This window comes from Lampetra fluviatilis, chromosome 4 (assembly GCF_964198595.1).
Source record: "Lampetra fluviatilis chromosome 4, kcLamFluv1.1, whole genome shotgun sequence".
Classification (NCBI taxonomy): Eukaryota; Metazoa; Chordata; class Hyperoartia; order Petromyzontiformes; family Petromyzontidae; genus Lampetra; species Lampetra fluviatilis.
In genome coordinates, this window is record NC_136278.1 from 9,876,756 (window position 1) to 9,889,889 (window position 13,134).

General features: G+C 39.5%; 1 protein-coding gene across 3 annotated transcripts in view; it reads left to right on the forward strand.

Annotated features, from left to right (window-relative positions):
- KNDC1 (kinase non-catalytic C-lobe domain containing 1) overlaps positions 1-13,134 on the forward strand; it is a 128,034-nt gene that overhangs the window by 47,320 nt on the left and 67,580 nt on the right. For 2 of the 3 annotated variants that reach the window (XM_078855522.1, XM_078855524.1), the window contains 2 exons: positions 4,228-4,426; positions 11,402-11,460. In XM_078855522.1, coding sequence (XP_078711648.1) covers positions 4,228-4,426; positions 11,402-11,460 — 258 coding nt within the window. The remainder of the gene's footprint in view (positions 1-4,227; positions 4,427-11,401; positions 11,461-13,134) is intronic. The other variant, XM_078855523.1, reaches the window with a different exon arrangement.

Consider the following 13,134-nt stretch of genomic DNA (forward strand, 5'->3'; position numbering starts at 1 on the left):
TCAGGTTTGAGAAGTTGTAACTTTTTCAGCAGTTACATTTTGTTTACAGATTTTTTTTGCCTCAAGCGCTTGTGGTTGTGTCGATAAGATGCCTTGTAATTTGTATCTATTTTGCGTTTGTACATCTTAACACCTCCATTTACGCCAGAAAGGGTATCGCTTCTTTTGTCAACAAAATTAAACTCGATACTTCGTGTGTGAACTTTGCACCCTCTGAAATCAAATACACTGGAGTTGATACTGATGATGGCAATTATGATGGTGATGATCGCAGGGGCTATTTAAAATAAAGTACATAACGACAGCATATATAGTAAAGCATGTAAATAAATGATGCGATTGCACTATATACAGTATTTGGTGATTCATTGCGTTCAGGTATGCGGTGCCCTTACAAAGGAATTTGGCCATCTCAGATTTCTATTTTAATAATGTAATGGTCATGGTTGATTGAAATTTTGTAGAGTCTTAAATACTTCAGCTCCCTGGCTCTCATTTTTAATTAAGGTATTATATTGTATGTCTGACATGCAAATAGCGCTAGGAATGGTCTTTGCATGGTAGACGGGGGATTTATATTTTCATTCCTATATTAAGAGATGTCTATGTCCTCAATACATTCAACACAATAAGTGATCACAGACTGGCACAAAGCAGGTTTATCCTTCAAAATAGTCAAAGAGAGGGAATTCTAATTACGGGTAAAACCAAAACGGTTGACAAAAATATAGGGGAATTTTGTACTCGATTTTCCCAAAAGATTGATATTCCTAGAGGAAAGAAATTACTTTAGATAATGAATTAACTGTCATTAATGGAGAGTGCATTTAAAGTGGTGCGAAAGGTTAGAGAAGGTAACGAGCAAATCGTCTGAAATCACAAAATACACGTTGAGGAAAAGGTGAGCTATAACAAAATAAATAATGGAATACGCAAAACTCGCTGTCAAACTATTCAGGGAAAAAATGGGAATAGAAATCAGGGAACACAACAGAAACATGATTGAATATGCCATAGTGAGCAATGGGAGCATGAAGGCAGAAAAAATTAGGTTGGTGATTGGCAATTCACTAGTGGTGGCACAGAGGGAGAAAGGTAGAACGTACCTCATAGATAAATAAAATGTTAAAATTAGTAGACGAATTTTACGTAGACCTTAATAGCAAAAACATCATATAGTCGAGTAAGAATAAGACCGTCTCTCATTTGAAGAGCAGGAAGCTCCAGATTTCACACTTAAATAAGTAAACGATGCCCTTAGTAGCATGAAACACAGGGAACACTCCTGGACCAGACGGTCCAGAAGTAGGACCAATTGATGGAACAAAATGAGCAGTTTCGTTATTAAATTGTTGACAAAATAATAAAATACCACAATCGTGAAATGATGCCTCAGTTAGAAACCGATGAGTGAGTGGGTTGAAGCGTTTCAGGAAAGCTGAACTGGTTTATGTGAATCAAAATAAAAAAAAAACGATCTAAAGAAGAATGTTTTTAATAAATGTGTATTACCTGCTACAACTTATATATCAGAAACATGGGCAGTGATGAAAAGGAGGATGGACAGTTATGAAAAGAAGCATAGAGAGATGTATGCTTGGGATTACACTGAAATATAAATAGGTACACCTGGATTACAGAACATACACAGGTCTAAGACAAAATTTTGATTGTTGCAAAAAGTAAGTGGATTTGGGCAGGACGTGTTGCCAAAAGGAATGATGGCCAGTGGATAAGAACAATGACAATATCAGCCAAAGGATGGAAGGCAACCGAGGTTTCATCCCCTGTGGAGATGGAGGGATGAAATCACCTCGTTTGCAGGTGCTATATGGACCCTGAGAGACGGCAATAGTGTGGGGAGGGGCCTTCATCCATCCGTCGATTGATTATGGCTGATGATCATGGTGATGACTTGTGTTAAGGTTCCCAGATACATCTGTTTTGATGTCTATCTGGAGTCATATGTTGGTTGCTGGGTTTTATAACTGTACAGAGCAGCATATGGTTAGGAATGCAAAACATGGATTCATATTCTGCATTAATAAAATTAACAAATTTATCTCAACTTGCCAGATTAAGTTATATAAAGCAGTAAACTATTTATGTGGAGCTGAGCTATGCATGTAAATCCTGTTTGTAGAATCTGGAAACCAATTGAAATTTCACAACTTTTAAATTGCATGCATTGATTGCATATGCATGTAGAATATTTTAAAAATAACTTAATTACAATAGATGGGTGTTGCGGTACCTGTTGCTTGGCCTATTGTATGTATGTTGAACTTCTTTTGCACCGTATGTATTGTGCTTTTTATCAATGGTATAATGATGAATGTCGAAGTTGTTAAATATTCTTGATTGCTCTTCGACATACCAGTGTGCTGAATCGATACAAAAAAAAGTGGTGCTTTTGTTCCAGTGACCACTTTACATATTTGTCTGTGTCAGATGGAGGGTGTAGGATGCAACATTTGCATTGTACTAATGCGCTCTGACCCAAACATCAATTATGAATCCTAATGTAATGACAATAGAGCCTGCATGCGGTGTGAGGGGACTGTTGGCCACGGGATGTAATGATAGGGAAATCAGCCAACAGTGCAAACGCGCTCGTGGCCACGGGAGGTAATGACAGGGGTATCAGTTGTGAGTGCGAAGGGACTGGTGGCTACGGGAATGATGGAGAAGGGAGCGTGGTCAGGTGACTGAAGAGGATGGTAGAATCTGCTGGTGGAGCGAGCGTCCAGAGTCAACGAGAATGATCAAGAAGGGGGGCCGTGACCTCGGTTGGTATATAAGGGGGGGATGCGTGGGAGACTCGGGGCTGTTGCAGTGGGGATCTCCGCCTGGTGTCAAGTGAACGCGTCTTCAATGAAGTGCCATCTCAAGAGAAGTGTGTCAAGTCGTCATTACACTAACATTGGTCGCGAATGAAGCCTTTGAAAAGTGTGAGGCACTGGATTAATATGCTTGGATGGCTAATTATGTCCAGTATACACGAGGCAGAGACAGCTGTCTGAACCTTGCTTAAATGGTCAGCAGAGGCAATACCTGCAGGTGGCCTTAATTTAAAACTCTTGGCATTCACTGTCCTACTGGTCTGTTTATAATTTATGGCTTTCACAAGCAAAAACGCAAGACGTCAAATGTCTGAATGTAAAATGTGGATACAAAAGTGGATATGTGATATCTAATTAGCATTACTATACATGAGCACTTAAATGTGTACAGGGTGATTTATTTATAGATGCCCATTCTAATATAATAAGCAGAGATTACTGTATAAAGAGAAAAGTAAATTTTATTCGAAAGCCTGTACACATCTACAAATCATAATTCACTTAACAAAATAAGCAGACTTATATTGTCCTATTTATGTTATAATTTTTATTCACCACAATGGCACTCATGATTCTTTTTTGAGTTAATACACTTGTTTAATATTTTAACACTCTCCTGATGCCTGCTACCACCTTACGGGCGATCTCTGTTCCTCTGTAAAATATGAAGCCATCGCTTTCACAATACCTGCATTCAATCACTTGTCGACAGGGAATAAAGTCGAGCGTTAGAATTCAGTGGGGCGTCTATAAATGGATCCCTTGCGTCCTCTTTCAATGTGGTGAATTTACTGTCAAGAAATGCTCTCAAACTCATGCTCGTCAAATACAAGCACATTTGCAACTGTGACCTGAAACTATTACCTGCAACTGTGATTTGCAACTGTTTGGGTATTTTTGGCCTACTCTTCGACACTGCCCAAATATATTTGAAGAGGTTAGGAGTGACCACAATTTATGCCATCACATGCAAACTGCCAATCGACTAACTGTAATAGGTAACATACAACAACGTAAATCAATAGCTCAGAAAACGCCCCCAAAAAACGTGTTATTGAATAGAATAAAATCTAAAGTAATTGCAACCATGTCTTTCATTGATGAACTCAATCTGAGAAACAAAATGTGTATTAATTAGAGTAAAGAGAAGTGAAGAAAATGTGTCATTTAAAACAATTCCAGACTGATTTGTTAATTTGAACATGTTGTTATTCGTTCACTATCCATGTTTCTGACGTTTGTAGTCCTGTACGTGTAACTCAGTTTTAGATGGTGACTCCGATTGATTCATGATGATGATGACGACGAAAACGACGACGAAGAAAACGATGCCGCTGATGGTAATTCATGTTTACGTCCAACCTCTGCCATCTCGCGTGCACAGGAGAACGTGTCTCTTGCGGACATCTTGTCGCTGCGGGACAGCTGCTTGGCCGAGACCGAGCTGTGGGCCGTGTGTCTAGAATGCTGCCTTGCCCTGCGCAGCATCGGGCACACGGAGCTCTTCAGGAACCTGTGCATCACTCCCGACACGCTCGCTTTCAACACGCACGGCAACGTGTGCTTCATGGAGCAGCTCAGCGGTGAGGCCCCGGAGAGGTTCACGCCGCCAAAGTACTCGCCGCTCGTCTGCATTGCGCCGTGTTAGGTTCCCCTAACACGATCAAAGCAAAAGGAGTCACGGGTACCGCAGGTGTTGTGTTGTTATCGCTTTGCACACCCGTGCGTCTTGGGAAGTGTTTTAGAGTAAACAAACTAACCGGACGAAATTAAGTGTACAATTGTATTTTTTACACTTCAGTTGGTAAATTCAGCGGTGCATCATCATCATCATTAGCCCTGGCCCATCCGCTGGATGAAGATCTCTCCCAAGCTGTCACCATCCCTCACATCCTGCGTTGTAACAGTCCACCTCAACCTGCACACGAGCGGACTTCATCGCTCCTGCCCCTCGCTGGATACGTGTCACTGCAGGGCCGGATGAAGATTTTGTGAGGCCCCCAGTAATATTTTCAAAAAGAAAATAAAGTTAAAGAAAATTGTAATTTATTTTTACAAGGCTAACAACAAATAAAATTCAGCATTCACAAATGAAATTACTTTTCACTCATCTCTGGAGGCCCCTCCAGCTGGCGGAGGCCCCTGGGCTGTAGCCCCTAAAGCCCCCATGCCTTAATCCGTCCCTGTGTCACTGCCGTTATTTGTTGACCAGGGGTCGGCAACCTGTGAATCCGGAGCCGCATGCGGCTCTTTCAGGCCTGTGTCACGACGTGATTTATAAAGGACCACCGTCTCGTGCTCACGTGCATTGGCGGCTCTGGAAATATTGAGGGTTTTTACCGATTTCGAAAAAAATGCCTCACTGCCTCAACGAGGCATTTTTTTCGAAATACCTCAAAAAATGCCTTTGGTTGCTGGCCCTTGTTTTTTTACCATCGGCTGTCGATGTATCCTGCCCAAATCCACTTTTCTTAACAGTTTTAATTAATTCATTATCCTGCAAATGCTTTCTGATCCTCATGTTCTCTGTCTCTCAATGTATGCATCTCTCCATGCTTTGTTGGGAATTTATACGTTTTTATGTTCCATTTTGTTCGTTAAAATTCAGTGCAAGCGAAATGTAATTTAATTCACACGCTCATACATTGTAGATGGCAATCACGCAAATCGGTAGTTGGAAAATGTTTAAGCAAAACGTTACATTAATGATATGATGACATTTTGGCCATCTTAACAATGAAATGCTCATTTATCACAGTTGGTAATCTCATCACCGAGTCAGCATTGCTTATTTCAAAACATGTTTTATTCATGTGCGCTTTGATGCGACATTCACACATATGTAGTATGTTTTTCAACATTTTAATGAAAACATTGCCAATTGAGTGGCTGACCTCATATGCACTCTGAGGAAGGCAATGAAGTTTGCATGCGCCTCAGTGTTAGTAGGAAAGCTGATATCTTGTATAGGTAAAGGTGCATCCCATGCAATTGCCTGCACACGGCACTACTGGCAGAATGGCATCCCATAAAGAGAACTCTGGAGAAACCCTATAGGTGGTATTTGGCCTACTCTTTAATGCTGGTAGGAGCATGCACATATTAGCGCATCACATGCACCCTGCCCAACGACTGACTGTGGTAGTATCCATTTATACAATACTGTACGTTTTAATAAACATGCCCATTGTTTGAACTGCCATGCCAGGAGAAAAAAGAAACTGGTGACTTTTGGACTGCAAGTCCTGTGTGCTATTACACCATGGCAACACCCCTGATATAGTGGTAAACTAAACTATAAACTATTTTAATTTTACCAGGCAAGGCCCACTGATCTGGAAAGCTCTCTTCAGAAGTGACCTGGCCACAAACGATAGCTCAACGAAGTGGCTTATCACGTGAAAATGTATAGGACCCAAATACTCTAAACGCATCTTTCAAAATGTGAGGCAAATCCCGGAGGACCCGGATAAATATCCGCGCGACTACGGGGACAATATTCCAACTTTAAATATACAACAGGTGTCAGGGTTGGGATCGAACTAACGACCTCCTCGATATCAGGCGAGGGAAATATCATCTCGCCATTGCGAGATAATGTTAAAGTGTGCTGGATGTTGAGCAATGTTTCACCATCTTGTAATACTTTACCGACTCGTACAAAAACGATAGACTAAGTGGAATTTAGTTATTGAGCATGTAACGATGCATTCATTCATTGATTAACATCGACTCTTACACTGGATGGACCAAGTGGACCTTAACTATTGAGCATGTAACGATGCATTCATTCATTGATTAACATCGACTCTTACATTGGATGGACCAAGTGGACCTTAGCTATTGAGCATGTAACGATGCATTCATTGATTGATTAACATCGACTCTTACACTCGTCATACATGCAATCACATCGTGCATGTAGGAATGAATTATTTTGCCTTTTAAAAGATTTACGCAATTTTTTACATTATGCCTGCAGCCACTAGACAGACATTCAACGGAATGGGGTAAAAAAAATGCTATTCTTGAATAGAATCGTGACCCAGTACCACCATGACAATTCATACAATCGCGAGGGTGGAAATTGGATAACGAGCCTACGGGTAACAGCAACGCTACCCCGTAAACTGAGCCGTTCTCAAAAGTAGGACACACACGGAATTTAAATGCATAACCATTTTTGAAATGCGGAAAGATTTTTTAATAGTATTAAAGACATTATGTTGTGATTATACAGTGTGCTGGGGTGCTGTTTTTAACGAGTGTGTGCGTGTTGGTTTGTGACGTGAAGTCATGCACTTGGTTTTTTTGTTTTGGTGAAAAAGACTACAATATAATATATCGAAGTACGGTATTCCCTCGTTATTTGAGAGGGATACGTTCTGGAGATGCATGTGAATAGCAGATTTCGCGGGAAATTGTATTTGCTCACGAAAACAGATTTTATTAAATAATTACCTTCAATAAATAGACAAGTGAGCTATTCAATATATAAAAATTATAATAATAACACATTTCTTTATTTTATCACTTTAGCTCTAATCGCTTAATCTCAACACTTTATCTTATCACTTTCTTTCTCTCCCTCGATGCAGTCGTGTAGAGTTCCAGATGCAATTCGCGGATAGCCAAAATCGCGGATGGAAAGTTCGTAAATAATGACAGAATACCGTACAATAGTTTTATTCAATATAATCTGCTACTTGAGACTCATTTCATAAGCTCGCCTGCCATTTATCGGATATCTATTTAATCTTCCCTTTAAAGTGACCACTTAGGACCTTTTGATTATAGCACATACCTACTACCCGTTGCGAGTCAACCAAGCCACTGATGGGAGCTAATGCATAGAAAAAGTGGAACACCATTTAAAGTTGTGTTCATTTCACACTTGGCATTGAATGAGATATAAAATGGGTCAAGCCTCGGCAGAGTTCATTTTAGAAGCAGTACCATTGGTAGCACTGCCTCGGGCTTGTTATCCCACAGGGTAACTCGCATCTGCTGAAGGGGATTCATATAACCATATGATGCTTATTTTATTGGGGCACAATTTGTCCTACATGTTTGTACTCTATCGGCTGTATTCCAATTCCATTGCAATAAGAACATTAAATACGATGTAACAAATGCATTTATCATCTAGTGCACAAAACTCCCAACTGTGTAGCTATTACCTGACTCGGGTGTGGTGGTACAGGGAGTAGTTTTTTATTAACATAAAATGCATTTATTTAGTTTAAAAGATATGCATACATCGCTGATCAAGAATAGCATGATGATGAAAATGCACAGATACTGTAGGTCAGAAACCTTACCATGTATGAATTGCTGATGGTGTTGTTAGTGCTCGATTATGCTGACAGTTATTACATTATCATGCAAATTCCAGAATTTATGGTATGTTATCTCCATGCTGAAACAAGAGATTGGTAATTGTCAAAATATGAAGAATTTGTGCCATGCAGTTGCTGAACCATGTTTCCATATGTTTACATTGATGCAGGATATAAAATAGCATTAAATTCCCATCTTGTAGATACAGATCATAATGTTCTTATTTCCCAGACTGAGAAGCATTGATCAGTGTTGATGATAGTGTTTGTCTCAAAGAAGACTGATAATGAGTCAAAGGTTGTACCTTAAGTAACACCCAGCCTGGTGTCAGGCTTAATCAGTGTGTAATTAAACAGTGCAGTGAAATTGATTCAACAGTCCTTAATGCCAATTCCAATTACAGAACATCTATGCGTAGTGTGTGTAATTAAATGTGCTATGGACCGCACAGTCGGGAAAGTTGTGAGAGCTAGATTCTATAAAAGGGAGTTCTAACCAACGTAATTTGAGTCGTGTGTAGAAGCTCAACTTATATGCTACGGTACAATCATTTTTTTTCCATATATATATTTTTAAATCTACGTCTTTTTCCCTCCAATTTATTTCAATTACCGTATTGACATCTTGTCACGACAGGAACAAATCCATTGAAAAATCTTGCGGGGCACTGGTGCACACCGCGCGTATCAGATGACAGCTGCGGGGAGAGATTATATCGCAGGATTTCTCCGTGAAATCACCGAGATAGTTGGGGTTATCGTTGTCCTTTGCACAGTAGAGGGTGCATTTTCGCACATATTCGGACATGAGATTGCCGCGTGATATTTTTTTATATCTCACAGCTGGAATTTAGCTTAATTAAATGCAGAAACCGATGTTTTAATAGAATGTGTGGTGTTGTGCCGTCATTGGTGACCGGGCTTAGAACATCAACTCACTACACTTATTTTAAAAGGCAGCTTTTTTGGTGGGTTATGATTCAAGAATCATGCAAAACATTTTTTTTAAAGTTGTGTGTGTGAAATGAACACTTTGTTATTTGTGATTAATTGTGGCCGTGTAGTGCTGTGTCGGAGCTGCTTCACCTGTTGCTTTCACATGAATCTGTGCTTCTTCTCAGCTATATTTGTGAAAAGTGGACCCTGTACGTGGATTGTCTTAAAACATTTAAGCTGGCCTGCCCATGATCCACCCTGGGTATATACGGCTGGGTTGTATAAAGATCTCACAGATTCTTGTAAGATCTAAACAGGGTCCCATTAGTGGACTTTCCTGGTGGGCGAGGACGCATTTGCTGGACCATGTCACCGGCATGCCCAGCCACCACATACCCAAGTGGCTTCGGTTTGGCTGGATAGAGTGAAATAAACAGGCATGGCATTGGCTATAGAAGACGTGGACTGATGTGGACAAAGAGTACTGGGAGTTGAGTAGGTTTATCGGAAGCTGGTACTAATTGTGTGAAGAGTAGCCACTGTGGATGACGCTTGTGAAAGATGCTGTTGGGGAGTTGGTGGCAGCTGCCCTCCAGCAGCAATGGACGCAATGCTCACAACAATGAGCAGAATATCAGACAGCTACAACACAGTTGGTGGGCACCATATAGCATGCTGGCATTGCATTTGTTAGTCACCTCAATCATTTGACCATAACATCTGCATCTCCTCTATGACCTGATAGTAAGCTTTAGACACTTCATATGGCACAAGCACCGTGGTGACGTCACTGCCGCTACGTGGTCAATTAACAATACAACATTAACTGTAACAGCTCTCTCGCTAGTTCAGCAGTTCCACTGCTGGATTATATTTTTCCGCCTGAAGACGACCGCTTGTGTGGCGATCGAAACGTCGTGATTTATGATATTTTATACCTACGTGACTTTATCGAAAGAACCAAAGAGTACACAGCATTTGTTCGTATAAATGACTGGTGCTAGATTAACAGAGAACAGTAGAGGAAGCATCGCAATGGTATTTTGCTGAGCACTTGATGTCTGAGTCTTGCTATTGAAATGCGGGCTCCCTCAATGGAATGCTCTTTTCCCTCTTTCACTACAATTGAACCCATGACTGATTAAAAAATTGATTTATTGATTGGTATAAAAGTGTCAATGCACCGAGGCCTGAACATCTGAGGCCAGTGTAATGAAGTAGAATTTCTCCCTTTCATTTATACTTCTGATTTTTATGCGGTATACATTTGATATGTACAGTAACACCATTAATTAAACTGCATTATAGATACAATACTTTTGCAAACAAACCTATGGTGCAAACTAGCCAGAATTTATAATAACATATAATTTTCAACACCATTACAGCTCTAGTCATATTCGGTTTTCAAGTTCACCGAGGTATGAAACCATATAATTGTGCATTATCTGCACTGTGAAAAAGAGGCTGATGAATCTTATGTGCGGCGAAATTGCAGGGGACGCAGAGTGAAGGCATATAACCAGACAGGTGTGGGTAAGGAGGTGAGAAACGAGACGAGGGCAGCTGGGAAGGGGCCGAGAGGTTGAAAGGGTTATAGAAATTGGACGAGCAACCTGGCAGGATACTGTGCTTAAGAGCTAAACATCCCCGAGGTAGCTTTTTCAAATACGTGTGTGTTTTTTTCTTATTTTATATACAGCTGGCATTGATGTAACCTTGGCCTCCAGCTTCATGAGTCGTGTGCAAAGGACTTGTAGAATGTATTTGATCTCTAAATCAAAATGCTAATATTGCGTACCCTTGTCACCAATGCTATTCTTTGCTACAGATGACACGAGACCTCTATTGTACGCTAATTTAACGTGCCATGTAAAGTAATGGCGTATCGATTGGTGCTTGTATTGATATTTTTAAATTGTACAGAACTGCATGAATTAGGTTTGCAATATCACAAAGTGGGAAAACAAACTTAAGTGATTTGATTTGTTTTTAAAAGCTGTGATATTAATGTATTAAACCAAAATATATATTTTTATGCTCAGGAAAGAGGTGCAAGAGTTTAATTTTAGATCCTTTTAACTTCAATGTGGTTATCAGCATCCAGATTTCAAACGTAAACTAATACCAGCATTATGATAGAAAACAAATACATCGTATTTTAAATATGTCATGCATCATGTGCAAATAGTTAATTTAATTACGCGTACACTCATGTCCCTTTGTTGTTCTGTGAGTATTATGAATGGAATGAAAAATGCAATATTTTCTCTCCAATGACAGATGACCCAGAAGGAGCCTTCATACCTCCTGAGTTTGACGAGACAGGAAACACATTCAAGGTAAGTTTTCCAACCTGGTTCTGAGCAGACGCCAAGGCCATCATTAACTTGCAGTACTTTCAGGCATGCAAAGTCAGATCATATCTGTAAATGATGAGAAATCATTACAGAATAATAGTGCAGGTTGGAACATCATAAGTTTAAAACCGGGCACAAAAATGTATAAAAATGCACACAGCCGTTGTGCACATGCAAAACAAACCCATCAGCATTTCCCTGAAAAATTGCATTGTTGTTGTTGTCTCATATTAGGTCAACATAAAATACATTTGAGCAGACGTGACAGATTGACAGCAATGTCAGTTTCATCCAATTATAAACCGATGCACAGTTGTCTATCACTGCATCACTGCTGTCACTTGGTTGCATCTGCTCAAAGTTAGTTTGATGATGACCACAGACAAGAGGACCACAATGCACTTTTTCAGGAAATGCTGATGTTTTTTTTTTGCATATGCACAAAGGCTGTGTGCTTTTCACATATTTTGGCATCCTCTTTGGTTCTTTCGGTAAAGTCACGTAGATAGAAAATTAATAGATCACGACGTTTCGATCGCAACACAAGCAACCGTCATCAGGTGAGACAAACACAGCAGTTCTCGTGATCTATTAATTTTCTACCCATGTGACTTTACCTAAGGAACCAAAAAGTATGGATTCCTGCAGTCACGAAAGCTTCAAATCAATATTTTGGCATCTTGAAAATCAGTGTGCGGAGAATGGGTAAGCGATGTGTGAGATTACATATTAGGTTAGGTTAAATTATTTTGCCATGAAATGTTGTTTTGTAATTTGAAATGCATGCTTTTTTACGACAAGTATTTAATGAACATTAGTGCATTTCTTAAATTATTATTACTTAAATGTATATGGAATTAATTATTTTACATTTGTATAGTGTGTAATTAGGAAGGAATTCTAATTAATTTCAGCCATTGGCTGCAAGGCAGGTAATTTCACTAAAATGGAACATTCCATTCTGCACAGCCTACATATGGATAGTTTAATAGAGGCCTATGAGTTCATGTTGGTCATGGTATTAAGTTTTGAGTTTGCCACTTTGGAATAAGTTGACAAGTATTTGAAATTTCCTTGCGACAGGTATGAACTGTAAAGTAGAACGAATCTGAGTGTGAGGCACATCATCAAATAGCATAAGAAAAATGTTCGTGGAGTGTATATTTTAACACTTATAAATCGCTAATGATATGACATTTAAACACAATTAAAGTGCAAGTTGTAGGCTTGAATATGTGAAACATAACACAAGTAAAAAAAAACAGTTCCAATCAATGAATAAAACATTTCCTAATTAAAATGAATCATTGCACTATCTGCAATCAAAAAGGTGTTAATTTACTACTATGGGGAGAAAATCAGCTCATCAGTTTGAGATCAACATCAAATATCATGTCATTTGTCTGGCTTGTGTAAAAATACATCTATGCCCTACCAAACTCCCACATGAAAGCTGTTTGCTTATATCAAAGATACTGTGGTAATCCTTCGATTGTTTTTATAGACAGAATACTATTATTCGGCAAGCAACCTAACAGCTTGTGTAGAGCGTTGAAATTTCATGTTTATATAGTGATAGAAATATGACGTTTTACCAGTTGCCATGAAGTTGGATGCTTTGGCAACCCGACCATTCCTGAGAAATCCATTCTCTGG